This window comes from Melanostigma gelatinosum, assembly GCF_949748355.1.
Source record: "Melanostigma gelatinosum genome assembly, chromosome: 18".
NCBI classification, from domain to species: domain Eukaryota; kingdom Metazoa; phylum Chordata; class Actinopteri; order Perciformes; family Zoarcidae; genus Melanostigma; species Melanostigma gelatinosum.
The window spans coordinates 22464749-22480488 of NC_136651.1; the positions used below are offsets into that span (position 1 = coordinate 22464749).

General features: G+C 45.5%; 1 protein-coding gene across 9 annotated transcripts in view; it reads left to right on the forward strand.

Annotated features, from left to right (window-relative positions):
- The first annotated feature begins 196 nt into the window (after positions 1 to 196).
- The window catches only part of sptan1 (spectrin alpha, non-erythrocytic 1), a 42387-nt gene continuing 26843 nt past the window's right edge, over positions 197 to 15740 (forward strand). For 8 of the 9 annotated variants that reach the window (XM_079289587.1, XM_079289590.1, XM_079289591.1 and 5 more), the window contains exons 1-14: positions 197 to 303; positions 9992 to 10231; positions 10833 to 10958; positions 11505 to 11645; positions 12122 to 12402; positions 12528 to 12672; positions 12764 to 12918; positions 13519 to 13654; positions 13783 to 13884; positions 13993 to 14130; positions 14736 to 14846; positions 14978 to 15055; positions 15193 to 15348; positions 15488 to 15692. In XM_079289587.1, the coding sequence (XP_079145713.1) occupies positions 9995 to 10231; positions 10833 to 10958; positions 11505 to 11645; positions 12122 to 12402; positions 12528 to 12672; positions 12764 to 12918; positions 13519 to 13654; positions 13783 to 13884; positions 13993 to 14130; positions 14736 to 14846; positions 14978 to 15055; positions 15193 to 15348; positions 15488 to 15692 (2011 nt within the window). In that variant the 5' untranslated portion in view covers positions 197 to 303; positions 9992 to 9994. Of the gene's footprint in view, positions 304 to 3743; positions 3888 to 9991; positions 10232 to 10832; positions 10959 to 11504; positions 11646 to 12121; positions 12403 to 12527; positions 12673 to 12763; positions 12919 to 13518; positions 13655 to 13782; positions 13885 to 13992; positions 14131 to 14735; positions 14847 to 14977; positions 15056 to 15192; positions 15349 to 15487; positions 15693 to 15740 lie in introns of those variants that run through there. The other variant, XM_079289588.1, reaches the window with a different exon arrangement.

The following is a 15740-nucleotide window of genomic DNA, read 5'->3' on the forward strand; positions in this document are numbered from 1 at the left end:
GAATATTTAGATAATGTGGTGGTCTGAAGATGCAAAGCCAGCCCACCAGCTTTCAGTACATGCATTTAATGATTGCTGAGCATTATACGAATATGACAATCGGGGTGGAACAAACCACGGCAACACAGTTTATATTGTGCGCGTAATGCTTTATTGTTTCGGGTCCGTCTGGTAGTTTCCGGTTTTTTCCGGACAGCTGCAGAAAATTACGTCACATTGTAAAAAAAAAGAAAAAAACAGCAACCCAGAGAGCAGCCTCGCTTCTTTCTGCGTCGACACGAAGCTCTTCAGAAACCCACCGAGGTATGAAACATGCTTACTTTCCGACTGAATTTGCCATTTTAAAGCGGATACATTGCACAACGTAGTCCGTGCTTTCCTCGGTGCCCTGTTCCGTTCATTTCATGTGTTCCCTGTCTGCTACGGGTTCGCTAGCTCAGCGGCTAACGTTAGCTGCAAGCGGTTCTTTTGTTCAATGCTTTTCAGTCCGACTGCTCCGATGAAGGCGGACTGCTCGCCAGTGTGCCTCTGAAGCTGTCTGTGGGTTAGACCGTGTCTGATGTTAGCAATGATGACATTACCGTTAGCCGCCCTACCAGCTGCCATTAACATTCATCACCCTGCATTCAAACACAATGGTCGATTAAACATTCAGAAGTCGACATGTTTAACGTCCGCTATCATAACTATTGTGTTTTCCGTCTTGAAAGTGCAGCATTATGATAATGCTGGTTTAACGTGTTCACGATAGCGAATACAACGTAACGTTAACCATCATCACTGCTAGCGGTAGCTTACTAGCTAACGTTAGTCCGCTAGCTAGTTTACAACGGACTCTTTTAGAAACCAAATCTGATATCCCTATTAAATACATTGAATAGGTCTTCAACCACAGTGTGTACATTGCGCGTTTTGATTCAATGAATGAAATACCAGTGGATTCAAAATGTACGGTTCTGTTGGCGGCTCCACTGTGGTCGGCCATGGCGGAGGGGAGCCGCCCAGAACTGTTGATTACTCTGTCGGGCCTCTTGTTCCTCTGCTGTCATTCAGGTGCGGACAGAGAGACTTTAATCATGTGACGTGTCCTCTGGTGGATCTCCCCCGTGCAGAACAGTCTGTGAGACCGCTATGACTGATGTATTGTCGGTAGATAGCGTTGCATGCTCATAGGGAGTGGAGCCTGGTCGTGAAGACTCTGCCTGAGTGACGTTAGTACGCAATGTAGTTTGCATCAAAATGGTTGAAAGTGAATCAGGACAAACAGCGGGAAGTGCGCTATTCCACAGCTCTGCAGCTGACCGTCCAGGACAGGCCTTTGTCAGGGTGGTGCCAAGTTCTCCACATACCTTCAGATAGGAAGCTGCAGCTCACTGGGAATGAAAGGAGGACCAGTGCTGTTGAGAATCAAGCCCCAGCTTATAATTCAATGTGCTGTTTCATATCCATGGTACATGGATTCAACTGTTATAGTACTGACATGTGTCATAAGCCTTTGCTTGTCATGTTGATTGGTCATAACGTTCATTTGAGTACAGGTATATGAATAGTTTATATAGTCTAAAGTCTGTCATTGTGCATGCACAGTTTAAAATATGAATGTTGCATGTCTAATGGGCCTGGGCCATAGCAGATGCAGTTAAGCAGATGCAGTTAAGCCATTTGATAGGCATAGAGAGTTGCTTTATGATAAGAGTATAGATTTATTCATCTATCCAGTGAGGACCTCTCGTGGACAGCCAACACAACATCACTGGCAAAGAAAGCCCAGAGGCGCCTCTACTTTCTCCGCAAACTGAAGAAGGCAAGAACACCACCACCCATCATGTGCACCTTTTACCAAGGCACCATTGAGAGCATCCTGACAAACTGCATCACTGTGTGGGGCGGAAGCTGCACTGACTACAACAGGAAAGCCCTGCAGCGCATAGTGAACACAACTGGAAGGATCATTGGTGCCTCACTCCCCTCCCTGCAGGACATATATGACACTCGCCTCATCCGCAAAGTGACCATGATTGTGCGCGACTCCAGCCACCCCTCACACAGTCTCTTCAGCCTCCTGCCCTCTGGGAGAAGATACCGGAGCCTCCGTGCTCGCACCACCAGACTCTCAAACAGCTTCGTCCACCAGGCTGTTAGGAAGCTGAACTCTCTGGAATCTCTCCCTCCTCTATTTTAAGACTCCCCATGTCCAACTGCTGCTAAATACAGATTGATAGCTTTTTTTGTTTTTTTTCCCTTATTATATATATTTATTGTCTAAATGTTTTTTAATGTTTTTTAATCTATTGCACTGTATTCACTTTATATGTTTATATGTTGGACTAGAGAGAAACGTCTTTTCAACTCCCCTGTATGTTCAGTACATTGTGGAATTGACAATAAAGCAAACTTTTAAACTTTTGAACTTTGAAACTTTGAATCCTCCCTGACGAGTGTCATGGTTGCACTACTATGACTAACGTGTGGCCGTTACACTGATCTCATCTCTAAGTAGCCTCCTGCCATCCAAAGGTAAAACGGCAGCAACGGAGAACAGGAGAGTTATTGATCCAGACGATAATGGATGAGCCTTTTCTAAGCTTGTCAAGGTATAAACAGGACCGCTTTCATGGCCAGTAGGTTTCACATTTTATGAGCAGAATCTAAGTCTGCTCTGAATCCTGACCTCACGTTGATGTTCTACTAAAACATGGAGGCTAAGTGGGACAGCTCTCTGAGCTGTACTGCCTGAAATACTACCCAGATATTCCCAGGGCCGAGTCTATGTCCCGCTACGCTGCCTCATTTGAATTGGATTGTATTATAATCATTACTTGATTTCATGTCATATCTGAATACGGACAATATTGTTCTCCGTGTTACAACTGACTTGGACATCATTAGAGCGTGTTCTCCTGTTCAAAGGAACAAGTACATGTTTTCCTTTTACGTGATTGTCTTTTTCCCCAATGAATATTGCTCATTCCATTGTTAATTTGCAGCATAACTGGACTTCAGAATGTTTAGAACAAAGCCTGTAATAATGCTGTTAGGAGAGCACTCAGCAGGGCGGGGCCAGCTCTGTAGTCCATCTCTATTAAGTCATGTACAGCTATACAGCCTAGATCTCTACAGTGAGTATAAACCTATATCTTTCTCTTCTCCAAACTCCCTCTCAACCTCTGACGTCTTTCATTGCAACTGCATTTGACAGTGACCCAAATAAGACCCCCCCCCCCCCCCCCCCCCCCTAGGGCGGTCAGTTCAGGCGGCTAACACGTTCTACTGCTGACATTTTAAGACTGTTTGAATGGAAGAGTCCATCTCAAATGTACAGTGATTCTTGATGCATTGACTTGTGAAACGCTATCATGATGAAGTTGAAACATAATGCTTCCTGTGAGAGCATCTTCCTATTCTGACTACCGACTGCTGATGGCCTCTTATTGATTGTGAGATGAATGTCATGCTCCTACACAGACTGACATGTCGACCGCTACTAAACCCAAACTCGAGGTAACCTCCATGTTTGTCTGGCTGTACTCCTGTGCTTTGGTAGAGGACGGGTGATGGAGTGGAGGCTGGTGAGATGGTGTTGTTTTGCTGAGTAAAGCACTGGGAGAGAAGTGGAGGAGGAGCAGGGTCACTGAGCGCAGAGAGGCGCATGGGCTGGGCTACTTCTTGGCTTGCTCTTCTGTGCAGCGTAGTCACTGCAGGTGCAATGCGTCTGTGCTGCGGAGCGGATGAGTGGATGAGCCTTCGTTTCTTCAGTCACTAGTGGAGCTTTAAGGAGTGTACTACAGATGTGCACATTGCTGCAGACTATGACTTCATCACAGATGTAGCCTTCTGATCAACCAAGACTCCAGAAAACCTCAGGATCCACACTGGAAATATCTGATGTGTGTATGATTTCTTATTTTCATCCTGTCACACGACAGGTGTTTGTGTATGAAAATGCCCTTTTCTGTTTCATTTGCGTGTCCTGCGGACGTGGTAAGTGGCTGGTGATCTGAACTGTGCATGCGTTGTCTGTGTTGGCCTTCTCTCCTCCTGAGGCAGCACCATCCGGACCTTTTACTGAATAACTCCAGAAACGGATAGATTTCTGCTGCATGTCTTTTATTGGTGTGATATTCTTTGCATGAAAATGTGATCTTACCTGAAAGTAGAATACACTAAGCTATCACGCATTTTATAATCTTACCATGTTTGTTGCTTAAGAAGATGAGATGCCTGCTAGTTATCGGTCTAATATGAGCAGCTTGTGTTCGCTAGGATTACTGATGTCATTAGTAGTTTATAACCTTAATGTAAGTCTATTTATATAAAGTCAACATCACGTATGGGGTTAACACTAGCAGTTGGTAGTTAAAGGATACACATTTTGCTGACTGACTACAGTTGCTTCAAATTTCCGATTTATTTGATTGTGTACTTGTCCATCACATATAAGTTACATGTGACTACTTTCCCCTGTAAGTGTTTTTCTGTGTGGCCATGCTGTGAAGCAGAGGGGATGCCGGTCAGCTGGAGGTGGTACAGGCTCAGGAGAATGCGTGTTTTGTCTCTCTGTCCCCCCCAGTAGGGAAATGGACTGGCCTGGTCTCATGAGGCGCTCCCATGTCCTGCAGAATGCTCCCAGTGTGGCGTCAGTAGGACCCCAACTCACAACACATAACCAGAGGAACTGGGCGTTGCTCAGTGAATGACTTCGTCCACTGCTCTGTGCACCTCTGATGAGGTCACTGCAATGTATGAATCTACTGGAAACCTGCTGTATTCTCTGAGACGGGGTCTGATGTCAGGGTTGGCCTTGCTTCATGTAACAACGCCCAGCATATGTAATACATTCTGTACTCCGCAAACAAGCTCCATCTGGTTCTGAAGTGGAATGAGTGGAGCTAAGCTTTAGCATGGGTTCAGGGTTAACCTTTGAACTCCTCTCTCCTCGGAGTGCTTTGAGTCAGAGTAGCAGCTTGTTCTACATATAGCATGTAGTCGTGATCATCTACAGCTCTGTTTTCAGCAGGAGAGGTATATAGGTCTATGAATAGTCTGGCTCATTGCTGCGTAGGCAGCTGCTGTTGAGGCTGTGAGGAGCTCAGCCAGCCAGCTGGCCTTCATGCTGCATTGCTGCTCTCAGGAGAACATTTGAGTTGAGCAATTTATCGATTTCTATTCCAGTTGCTCAGGTTTCTTGACTTTTTGTTTCAGCTACTGTGTTTGTTGCCAAGTTAGCTGAAGGAGTACTAGTATCTGTGCGTATAGAGGACGGATACCCTTCTTTAATGCGCTGCTCCTAATGGACACTTCTGCATCATGATAACCAGAGAGGCGGTAATAGTGGCTGTTTCTCTACCCGTCAAGTGGACTTTGAAAGTCACATGCTGCTGGCATAGTTCCAAGTTCCCGCCCAGCATTACATTAGAGTTCTGCCTGTAAGAGGAGATAGAAAAGGACTCATGGTTGTATAAGTCCAACCGTCAGTGGAGTAGAAGCCAGCAGTACTGTGGGCTGATATCACTGTGTGGGTGTTACCCAGAGGAGCAGGGGGGTGAAGAGAGGCAAAGCTGTTATCTACTGATGTAAGATGGGAGGAAGTGCTATCAGCAGTTGCAGGGCTGTATTTGGTGGTGTCACAGATCTGTAAGGCCACGCTCGTACTCTGACTCCACAGCTGGCGTGACTTAAAGCTCAACGTGTAGTTTGGTGCCGTATTCTCCAAAACAGACCAAAGACACAACTCCTAAACATAAGGTTTAGTACCACACGCTACCAGTCCCAGCTGTGGCGACATTGGTACAGCTGTCACTTTGTAAGGCATTGCTAGGCCTATGTACTTTTATTGTTTGTCTGTCTTTTTATGTATCTGTCTGTATGGACCCTGAGTATGAAATAAAGTCTATCTATTTATCTATCCTCAATGCACAATTCTTTTAATCAAAGAAAGTGCTTCAGTACAGTTTTCTCAGTGTTTTCAGCTTCACGCTGCATGTCTTGTTTCAGCCAGCTAGTGAATGGGTCTTTGTGTAGGAGTGAGGAGGTGAGATCATAAGGATGGTAAAGGGAGAGGAAGAACCCTTGTGCTGACATCACTGTGCACAATGAGTCTGGGTTCTCTCAGTGGAATCCCTGAGAAGCTTTAAGCGCTCTGTGAACTGGGACAGGCTAGGACGTGGGGGAGGGTGCTGGTGGGCGGGGTTGTGTCTATGTGTTAATGCTGGCTCTGGCGCCTCGGGTTAAAAAGCTGCTGACTGCACTAATCCATGCATTGAGTGTCGGCATGGACCAGGAGACTGTCTCACGCTCTTTGTCACACAATCTGCTACATCAACAAAAAACCCCATTGATCTACATTAGGCCTGACTCACTCCACACACACCCCCCCAACCCTGCACTCAGCCTTTGTGCTCGGGGTTTGGTTTGACAGATCGATGTCTCTCTTTGTGTCCGTCTGTTGGTGGGTGGAGTCTGGCACAGAAACAAAGAATTAGTTCTCAGCTAAGCAGTGGTTAAGTGTTTTAAGATGTCCAACTGGTACGAGCCACCAGAGGGCTGGAGCAACTGCAATCTGGTAAAACCACCAGCAGTCCACACTCTCATTATTTTCACTGATAATTGAAATTGATTTCACTGTTTGTATTTAGTTTTCTGAATAGTTTTCATTGCAGCTCTTCACAATGTGCCATCGTAGAGATGAAGCTAGTATGAAGGCCTGTTCAACATCACGTCTTGTTTCAACAAGGTTGCTAGCTAGTGTTTAGCCACAGCTTGAGGCTGCGCTGACCGTGGGTCAGAGGCACAGTGGACACAGAAGCCAACTGCAGCCATTCCATTGTGTACTGAAGCCAGCACTGTCCCATGCATGTGGACTTTCCGGCTCCCCACCCCGTCTGGCATTTGACTCTTTCAGCTGCTGGTTGCTCAGCTTGAGACAGGATGGGAGTCTGTCCTTTTATATCCTGCCTCATAGTTCCAAGTTATTCCCTAAATGAGTTTGCTACTTAGTCCAGCGGCATAGTAAAAAATACGAAACCAATTGTTCAAAATGTTCTAAAAGCACCAAAATTGGCACACATGTAGATTAATACATTCTGAACAATTTTGGATATGGAGGCATTCAAGATTCTCCCCGTAGCACATTTGGCGGCCATTTTTCAAAATGGCCGCTATTTAACATTAGCGTCATTGAATATGTACCATAATTTGTCTTTTTGTGGATGCTAGAGGTGATAAGTGTGCTAGAGGTGAAAAGTATTGTACAATTACACATACTTGTGTGCTTACCAAATAGAATGGCTACCATTTTACAAGAAAAATGAGTTTTACTTTGCAGCGGCAGCGGTGGTGGCAGTGACGGCGGCTGCAGTAATAGTATAGTGTTGAGTGTTGATTTCTGAAGAATGATGTTGCGCTCTTCGCACGATTATATATCAGCTGCCAGACCCGTAAAGGGAATCTAGAAGAGTTCTTCAGGCATGAAAACCAGCAATGCCCTCCAGCTTTATCTGACGGAGGGAGACTGTACCTAGGGAGCAAGAGTGACTTGCTGGTGTGCCTTGAAGGCCATGCTGAGCCTCAGTCTGAAGCGCCTACTGTCACTGCTGTTGTCCTCGATGGAGCAGTAATCGTACAGATGTTGAAGCCGGGTACTGCCAACACGTTCGAGGAATATGCACAGCAAGTGTTCATCCCATACGTTGTACAACAGCTCCAACATGTATCACGTCTTGACCTTGTGTGGGACAGCTACAGAGCAGATTCCCTGAAGGCATCAACCAGAGAACACCGTGGAAAGGGAGTACGTCGGCGTGTTGTCGACTCGGCAGTTATACCAGGAAATTGGCAAAGTTTCCTGCGAGTTGATGGCAACAAAGTGGAGCTCTTCAGCTACCTCTCCACCATGCTTGCAGAGTCCTTTCAAGAAGAAGGCAAGGAACTGGTGGTCACTGATGGGGAGCAGGTGATCTGTGTTCCACACCAAGAGGACGTCAACTCACTCGCACCATGCAACCAAGAAGAGGCAGACACTCGCATGATGCTACATGTAGCACATGCTGCACAACATGGTCACCACCAGATACAGGTTCGAACAGTAGACACTGACGTCGTGGTCCTAGCAGTGATGGTAGTCCAGAAACTACCAGCTGGAGACGAACTCTGGGTAGCCTTTGGGACAGGCAAGAACTACCGCTACATTGCAGCCCATGAAATAGCTTCCTCCCTTGGTCCAGAGAAGACATGTGCTCTTCCAATGTTTCATGCCATCACAGGGTGTGATACTGTGTCAGCCTTCGTCGGACATGGGAAGAAATCTGCCTGGGCAACATGGAACACGCTGCCAGAACTCACTGATGCCCTGCTGAGTCTGGCAAATGCACCCACAAGCATCCAAGAGGATACAATGCATGTCATCGAGAGGTTTGTAATACTCCTGTATGACCGCACAAGCAAATGCAAGGACGTCAACAAGGCGAGAAAGAAGCTCTTTGCAAAGAAGAGCTCTGTTCAGAACATCCCGCCAACCTACGCTGCTCTGGAGCAGCATGTGAAGAGATCTGCCCTTCAGGGTGGTCATGTCTGGGGCCAGGCATTGGTACCAGAGCCCGTGCTCCCTCCACCAACAGACTGGGGCTGGCATCGGAGTGATGATGGGCCCTACACACCACTCTGGACCACACTCCCTGAGGCATCCAAGACCTGCTATGAGCTGGTGTCTTGCGGATGCAAGAAAGGCTGCAGAAAACGCTGCAAGTGCAAGAACGCTTCACTGCAATGCACTGGTCTGTGTTTCTGTGAAGGCGAATGCCAGTAGATTAGGACAGAAAACTTGTTAGCCAACATTATGATCTGTAGACATTCATAATCCTGGTGACCAGATTTGAAAAGTTCAGAATCATAGTGTGGCAAAATCTACGTTATTGTATTACATGTATGTACTGCAGGATTACACAATACTGAAAGTTATTGTATTGGCAACTGTTTATTGTGTCCACTTAGATTTGTTCATTTATATTAGATCTATCCATAAATGTATAACTGTAAGTACTGTGCCTAGAGACGGCTTCTGGTCGACTATATAACTACAATTTGACCATACTGTAAACTCCCCGTACTCTGTGTATTATTTTGACTACCATTCCATTGCAATTTTGCCAGCAATTTGAAAAAAAAATTGAATTTTGAAATAAAGTATTGAAATCTTCATCAAATGTCTACTTTTTCCACAAAATGGCGGCAAGTTTGGGAGCCATTTTTGAGAAGATTCATCTAAATATCTGTTAAACACTTATTGATGTTAATTCTGATGTAAAAAAAAAGGAATTATGTAAAAAAAAAAAGGTAAATGGCGGCCATTTTGAACAATGGCGCCATATCTTCCACATGGCTAATCTTGAATGCCTCCATATCCAAAAATGTTTAGAATATATTAATCTACATGTGTGCCAATTTTGGTGCTTTTAGAACAATTTGAACAATTGGTCTGCTATGCCGCAGGACTAACTTGCATAAAACTGTATTTAAAAAAAAAACATTGTAAAAATGTATTTTTTAATATATATTTCTAAACCTCGTTGTTGAGACCTGGCGGGGGGTCAACGTAGGCCGGTGATTGTTGGATCAGATACGGTCCTGTCTGCACATTTTGTGACATAATAACCGCTTGTGACAATTTTTCTTCTGTATAGATTATAGCCTACATGTAGGATTCTGTGGGGGGATCACCGATGGCTGCAAACACAGTCTGTTTCAAGCCATTTCTCTGCTCTTTGTATGTCCGTGTGTTTGTGTGTGTTAGTCTGTCACAATTGGCCAAAAACTACTTGTGAATAATCCTTCTTGGAAAAACAGGTTTGAACATCTATCTCTGTGCATTGCGTCCATGATAAGAATCCTCACTGGCTGTGGGTGTGACTTCCAGTCAATACCATAATATAAATGTGTGTTTTCTGTTTAAAAAAGTACAAACTTACTGATGATTCTTATCATGGTGTATTTCCAGAAAATGGACACCGCAGGGGCTAAAGTGCTGGAGACAGCCGAGGACATCCAGGAACGCCGGCAGCAGGTGCTGGACCGCTACCGGCGCTTCAAGGAGCTGTCCATTATGCGGCGGACAAAGCTGGAGGACTCATACCGGTTTCAGTTCTTCCGCCGCGACGCTGACGAGTTGGAGAAGTGGATCCAGGAGAAGCTGCAGATCGCCTCTGATGAGAACTACAAGGACCCCTCCAACCTGCAGGTTTGTCGGGCTGTTTTCTTTGTGTACAGTTTAGTTATATCTCTATCTATATATATGTATATATACATATTAGGGGTGTATTGAACCGTTCGGTACGAGGCTCACGGTTCGGTACGCATGACGAACGAATACGTTTGAATAAAAATTTAAAAAAAAATTTAAGAACTTTATTTAACCAGGTAGTCCCATTGAGATTAAAAATGTCTTTTGCAAGATGTAAGTAACAATACAAGATGTAAGCAAGATGTAAGTAACAATACAAGATGTAAGTAACAATACTACATAACATTAAGGAGCAGTTTTTGTTTTTGATGCTGATGTGTTGCTAAGAAGACACCCCAGAAGATGAGTCACTCAGGTATAGTTCCATCATTGTTCAAAGTCATAGAATAACTTTATGATGTTAGTTGTAATGAATAAATATATTTTAAAATCAAGTACATTTCTCTGGCATTTATAGTTTTCTACTGTACCGAACCGTGGCTCCACTGTATCGTACCCAACCCAACCGTGACTTTTGTGAACCGTTACACCCCATATATATATATATATCTCTATCTCGCTCTCGCTCTCTCATATATATGTGTGTTCTTGTAAACAGGGTAAGCTGCAGAAGCATCAGGCCTTTGAAGCTGAAGTTCAGGCCAACTCCGGGGCCATTATCAAACTGGACGACACTGGAAACCTTATGATCAGCGAGGGACACTTCTCCTCTGAGACCATTCGAGTAAGGCACCCAATGCTGTTTGTGCTCACCCTAATATGCATATTTACTGAATACCCTGCTCCATCTGAATCAGTCCTACACGCCTTACCGGACACAACAAAGACCCATAGTTACAAGTGTCGATATGGGAGAATATATACAAGTAGGTGTTGAGCTGCTGTGGACCGTGTGTCATGTGACTCTTGAGTGCTGTGAACATTTTTCCAGAGCTGGCTCTTCGTTGAAATCTGTCCCTTCTCGTGATGCTGTTGCTAGGAAATGGACGAACTGTTGTATTTATTGAAGTAATGCCTCACAGAGGAACGGTGCTCGTGGATTTGTTCTTGTTCCAGGTGGTCTCTTTGAACGGATGACCTAGCAAATACCTTTAACACTCCAGGACTCTCCTTTCTATTGAGATGCATAGCAGTTCATTATAGAGGGAAGACTACAATGATATCATGTCTTGAGCGCAGATGTTTACTCACTAGTGTTTGCCCTTTTTCCTTCTGCCTCCCTCTCCACTGTGCACTAACGTTGGAGATGTCCTCCCCTGCTGTACACTAGACCCGTCTGGAGGAGCTGCACCGCCTGTGGGACCTTCTGCTGCAGAGGACCAAGGAGAAGGGCACGCGTCTCCTGCAGGCCCAGAAACTGGTCCAGTACCTGCGAGAGTGTGAAGATGCCCTGGACTGGATCAGTGACAAGGTCAGATCTTTATTTCAACAGCATGGCTTATGTGCAGAAACGGTGCTTCTGGAGTGAATGAACATCTCGTGTGTTTTGGGGCATTGTTAGAAGTTTCTGTTTGCTTCTAGCCTTCGGCAGAATAAAGTCAATGCTATTTTTCTGTTTGCTCTTTAGCTGCTCTAATAAAACATAAAGACGAAATATCTGTCCTCATTTAAAGGTAATTGTAATCGGAGTTGAAAGCTAAATAGATGGCCTGAGACTAATGGTACCAATTCATTTGAATGGGGATTCACCAGTAACTAATAAAGAGAACTAAACTACTAGAAATAACTCTGACAGCAACAACAAGCTGTAGCTGTAAGTGCACAAATCATCTTCAAGTTGAACTTTTATTGCGAGGTCCTGAATGACCTCACAATAAAAGTTAAATTTAAATGGCTTTTAGACTTGAATGTAATATTTTAATGTTTTTCATCTGCGTCCATGTGCAGGAGGCCATGGCCTCCTCTGAGGAGCTGGGTCAGGACCTGGAGCATGTGGAGCTTCTGCAGAAGAAGTTTGAGGAGTTCCAGACTGACCTGGCTGCCCACGAGGAACGTGTGAATGAGGTGAACCAGCTGGCAACCAAGCTGATCCAGGAAGCCCACCCTGAGGCTGAGCTCATAGTTCGCAAGCAGGACGAGGTCAACGCGGCCTGGCAGCGCCTGAAGGGCCTGGCCCAGCAGAGGCAGGGCAAGCTGTTTGGGGCTGCTGAGGTGCAGCGCTTCAACAGGTAAACTCACTCCATTGATGTTTCCCTTCAAATATGGACACTTATCCATCTTTCTTTGTTGATTTTCACAGAAATGTAATGAAGATAATGTAAATACAAACTTGTGTGTTTGATTCCAACAACAGGGATGTGGATGAGACTATCAGTTGGATCAAGGAGAAGGAGCAGCTGATGGCCTCTGATGACTTTGGTCGTGACCTGGCCAGTGTGCAGGCCCTGCTTCGCAAACACGAGGGGCTGGAGAGAGACCTGGCTGCCCTGGAAGATAAGGCAAGAAGATGCTTTCCCCAACATCCACATGCATACAGCACGGAGAGCTGTTCCAGACCTTTCATTGTCTCCTTTTCTATTCTCGCTCCAGGTCAACACACTGGGTGGTGATGTAGAGCGCCTACAGCAGACACATCCACAAAATGCCTCACAAATCCATCTGAAGAAAGACGAACTCGTCACCAAGTGGGAACAGATTCGCACTCTGGCCGCTGAGCGCCACACCCGTCTGAACGACTCCTACCGGTAACAGAGCAGACGTGCATCGGTTATGAACCGTCACGGTCGGGTTTATATGCTCATGGACTGAAAAATAAAGAAACCCTTAAAGCTTTGGAAAGGTCCTGGTATGTGGTTTAGTTTCGATCGGCTGAGAACAATCTATAATGTTGAAACAATACTTTGAGGTTTGTGCAGATCAGTTCTGTCGCTTCACATTGCATCGCTCTCTGTATGGAGTAACGTCAAACTCCAAACTTTTATTCTTACTCTTCATATTTATATTTGAGAAAATCCATCTGAGGGATACCACTCTGTGAGGAGACTAGTCTGTGTCAGTCTTTATCATTTGAAGTCCAGTATTTCTTCCAGCAGGTCCATTATCTTGTTACGTTTGTTTGTTTTAAGAAGATTGAATAAAGTTTTCACATATTGATTTATTGAATATATTTGATAGTCCGTACCAAATAGCAAACTTTCTAATATTCATTTCAGGTAAATTCTCTGTTCTAATAATCAGGAATTTAAAAGGTAATCTGCACTATCTACTCGTTGGGTGCGGCTCTACACTGTTGAACGTTTCTCTTCAGAACTCATCACTGCTGCCCTCTTGTGGTCTGTTTTTAGGCTGCAGCGTTTCACTGCTGACTTCAGGGACCTGACCAGCTGGGTGACAGAGATGAAAGCCTTGATCAATGCTGACGAACTGGCCAATGACGTGGCTGGAGCCGAGGCTCTGCTGGACCGCCACCAGGAGCATAAGGTAAAGTCTCTCAGGTCAAGGACCACCATTTTAGCTTTGCCCTTTTAAAAGGTGAATACGGATTCAAATGAAACATTTCCTTCAAATGTAAAAAGCAGCAATGTGTGGTTGTCTCTTGTGTGTCCCAGGGAGAGATTGATGCTCATGAAGACAGTTTTAGAGCCACTGATGAAGCTGGCCAGGCCCTGCTCAGTACAGGACACTACGCTTCTGAAGAGGTCAAGGAGAAGGTAGGACTGTGACATCATCCAGACTGTTCTTCTACTTCTCTATAGCAGCGCACCACCATGTGTCATGTGTTACCAGCTCACATGTTCACAATGATGTGTTGTGTGTAGCTGGACGTCCTCGCTGAGGAGAAGGAGTCTCTGCTGCAGCTGTGGGAGGTGCGCAGGCAGCAGTATGAGCAGTGCATGGACCTGCAGCTCTTCTACAGAGATACAGAGCAAGTTGACAACTGGATGAGCAAACAAGAGGTAACCTGGCACAGCGACTGGCACCAAAACTAGAGTTGGGTCGCTTTGGGGTTTTGCTGGTGCTAGCCGCTGTACGAGCTGACACCAGTTTGATTTGTATATGTAGATCGGCCTACATCAGCAACCTGTGCCGATGGTGTCACCATGCTAAATCCAGCTTGTGTTGCATCATAAGGCAATTTTACAACATTATTCACATAATATTGTTTTCTACATATTACGGATGTTATAGTGTTCTAGATATGGGACTAACAGAACCACGACTGTCTGCCGAGCCAAGGTTTCAGTAGAGCTGGGGGGGGGGGTCCTGGTGCACGTTCAGCTTCTTTATTAGAAAGTTCATGTGTTTCTTTGGGAGACAAGATGAGTTGCACCAACCGATTCGAGTGAAGGCGGTTAGCCCCACTGTTGGCAACAACTTCGGACCAGGCTCTCTTAGGGTAGTCAAGTGCAACACCTGGAGTCAAATTCACAACACTGATTCAGTTCTGAGTTTGAATGTTTTTACACCGGCCCAACTCTAACCAAAACCTTTCTTCAGGATCGAGTTGCACTAGTAGTTGATGTGATAAAGCACTATGTAATGTTGTATCTGCATTGTTTAGGCTTTCCTCCTGAATGAAGACCTCGGCGACTCCCTGGACAGCGTAGAGGCGCTGCTGAAGAAACACGAGGACTTTGAGAAGTCCCTCAGTGCCCAGGAAGAGAAGATCACTGTAAGCTTCTCCAGTGTGTCCACACATCCTGTTACTGAAATACTGTTGCTACTCCGTTGTACATGTTTTGTAGGTCAGGTTTTACATGAAATAGGATATATTTAGAATTCCTTTGTCTTGTATGTCTCCAGGCCCTGGATGAGTTTGCTACCAAACTAATCCAAAACAACCACTATGCCAAAGAGGACGTGGCCACCCGCAGAGATGCTGTAAGTACTCAACATTCCCTTCAATCAAATCACCTCCAATACGACCACTGAATGCTTAAGCAGCTGCAGCATTTTGTCATCGTCACTCAATGCAAACTCAAAAGCAACATGTCTTCTCTTCTTTCTCACGTTCATAGCTGCTCAGCCGGCGCAACGCCCTGCATGAGCGTGCTCAGTCTCGCCGTGCTGCCTTGGAGGACTCTTTCCACCTGCAGCAGTTCTTTAGGGACTCTGATGAGCTCAAGAGCTGGATCAACGAGAAGATGAAGACGGCCACAGATGAGGCTTACAAGGTAGTTCATCAAAGAGTTGGAGATCTTGTTGTGCGGAGATGTGTCCTCCATTTTTCAATGTTTTTGCACATCCCCACGTTATCCTCACTGTTTCTGAAGTTTCCATTTTCCAACCGTCCTTCTGCTCTCTTGACAACAGGACCCCTCCAACCTGCAGGGCAAGGTGCAGAAGCACCAGGCCTTTGAAGCGGAGCTGTCAGCCAATCAGAGCCGCATTGATGCCCTGCAGAAGTCTGGCCAGGAGCTGCTGGATGGAAAGCATTATGCCTCTACTGAGACTGCAGGCCGCATGGAGGAAGTCAGCTCCCAGTGGAAGAAACTGCTGGAGGCCACTGAGCTTAAAGGTACTACTGGCTGTAGGAAAGCTCTGCAACAGATCTGAAGTAGATGGA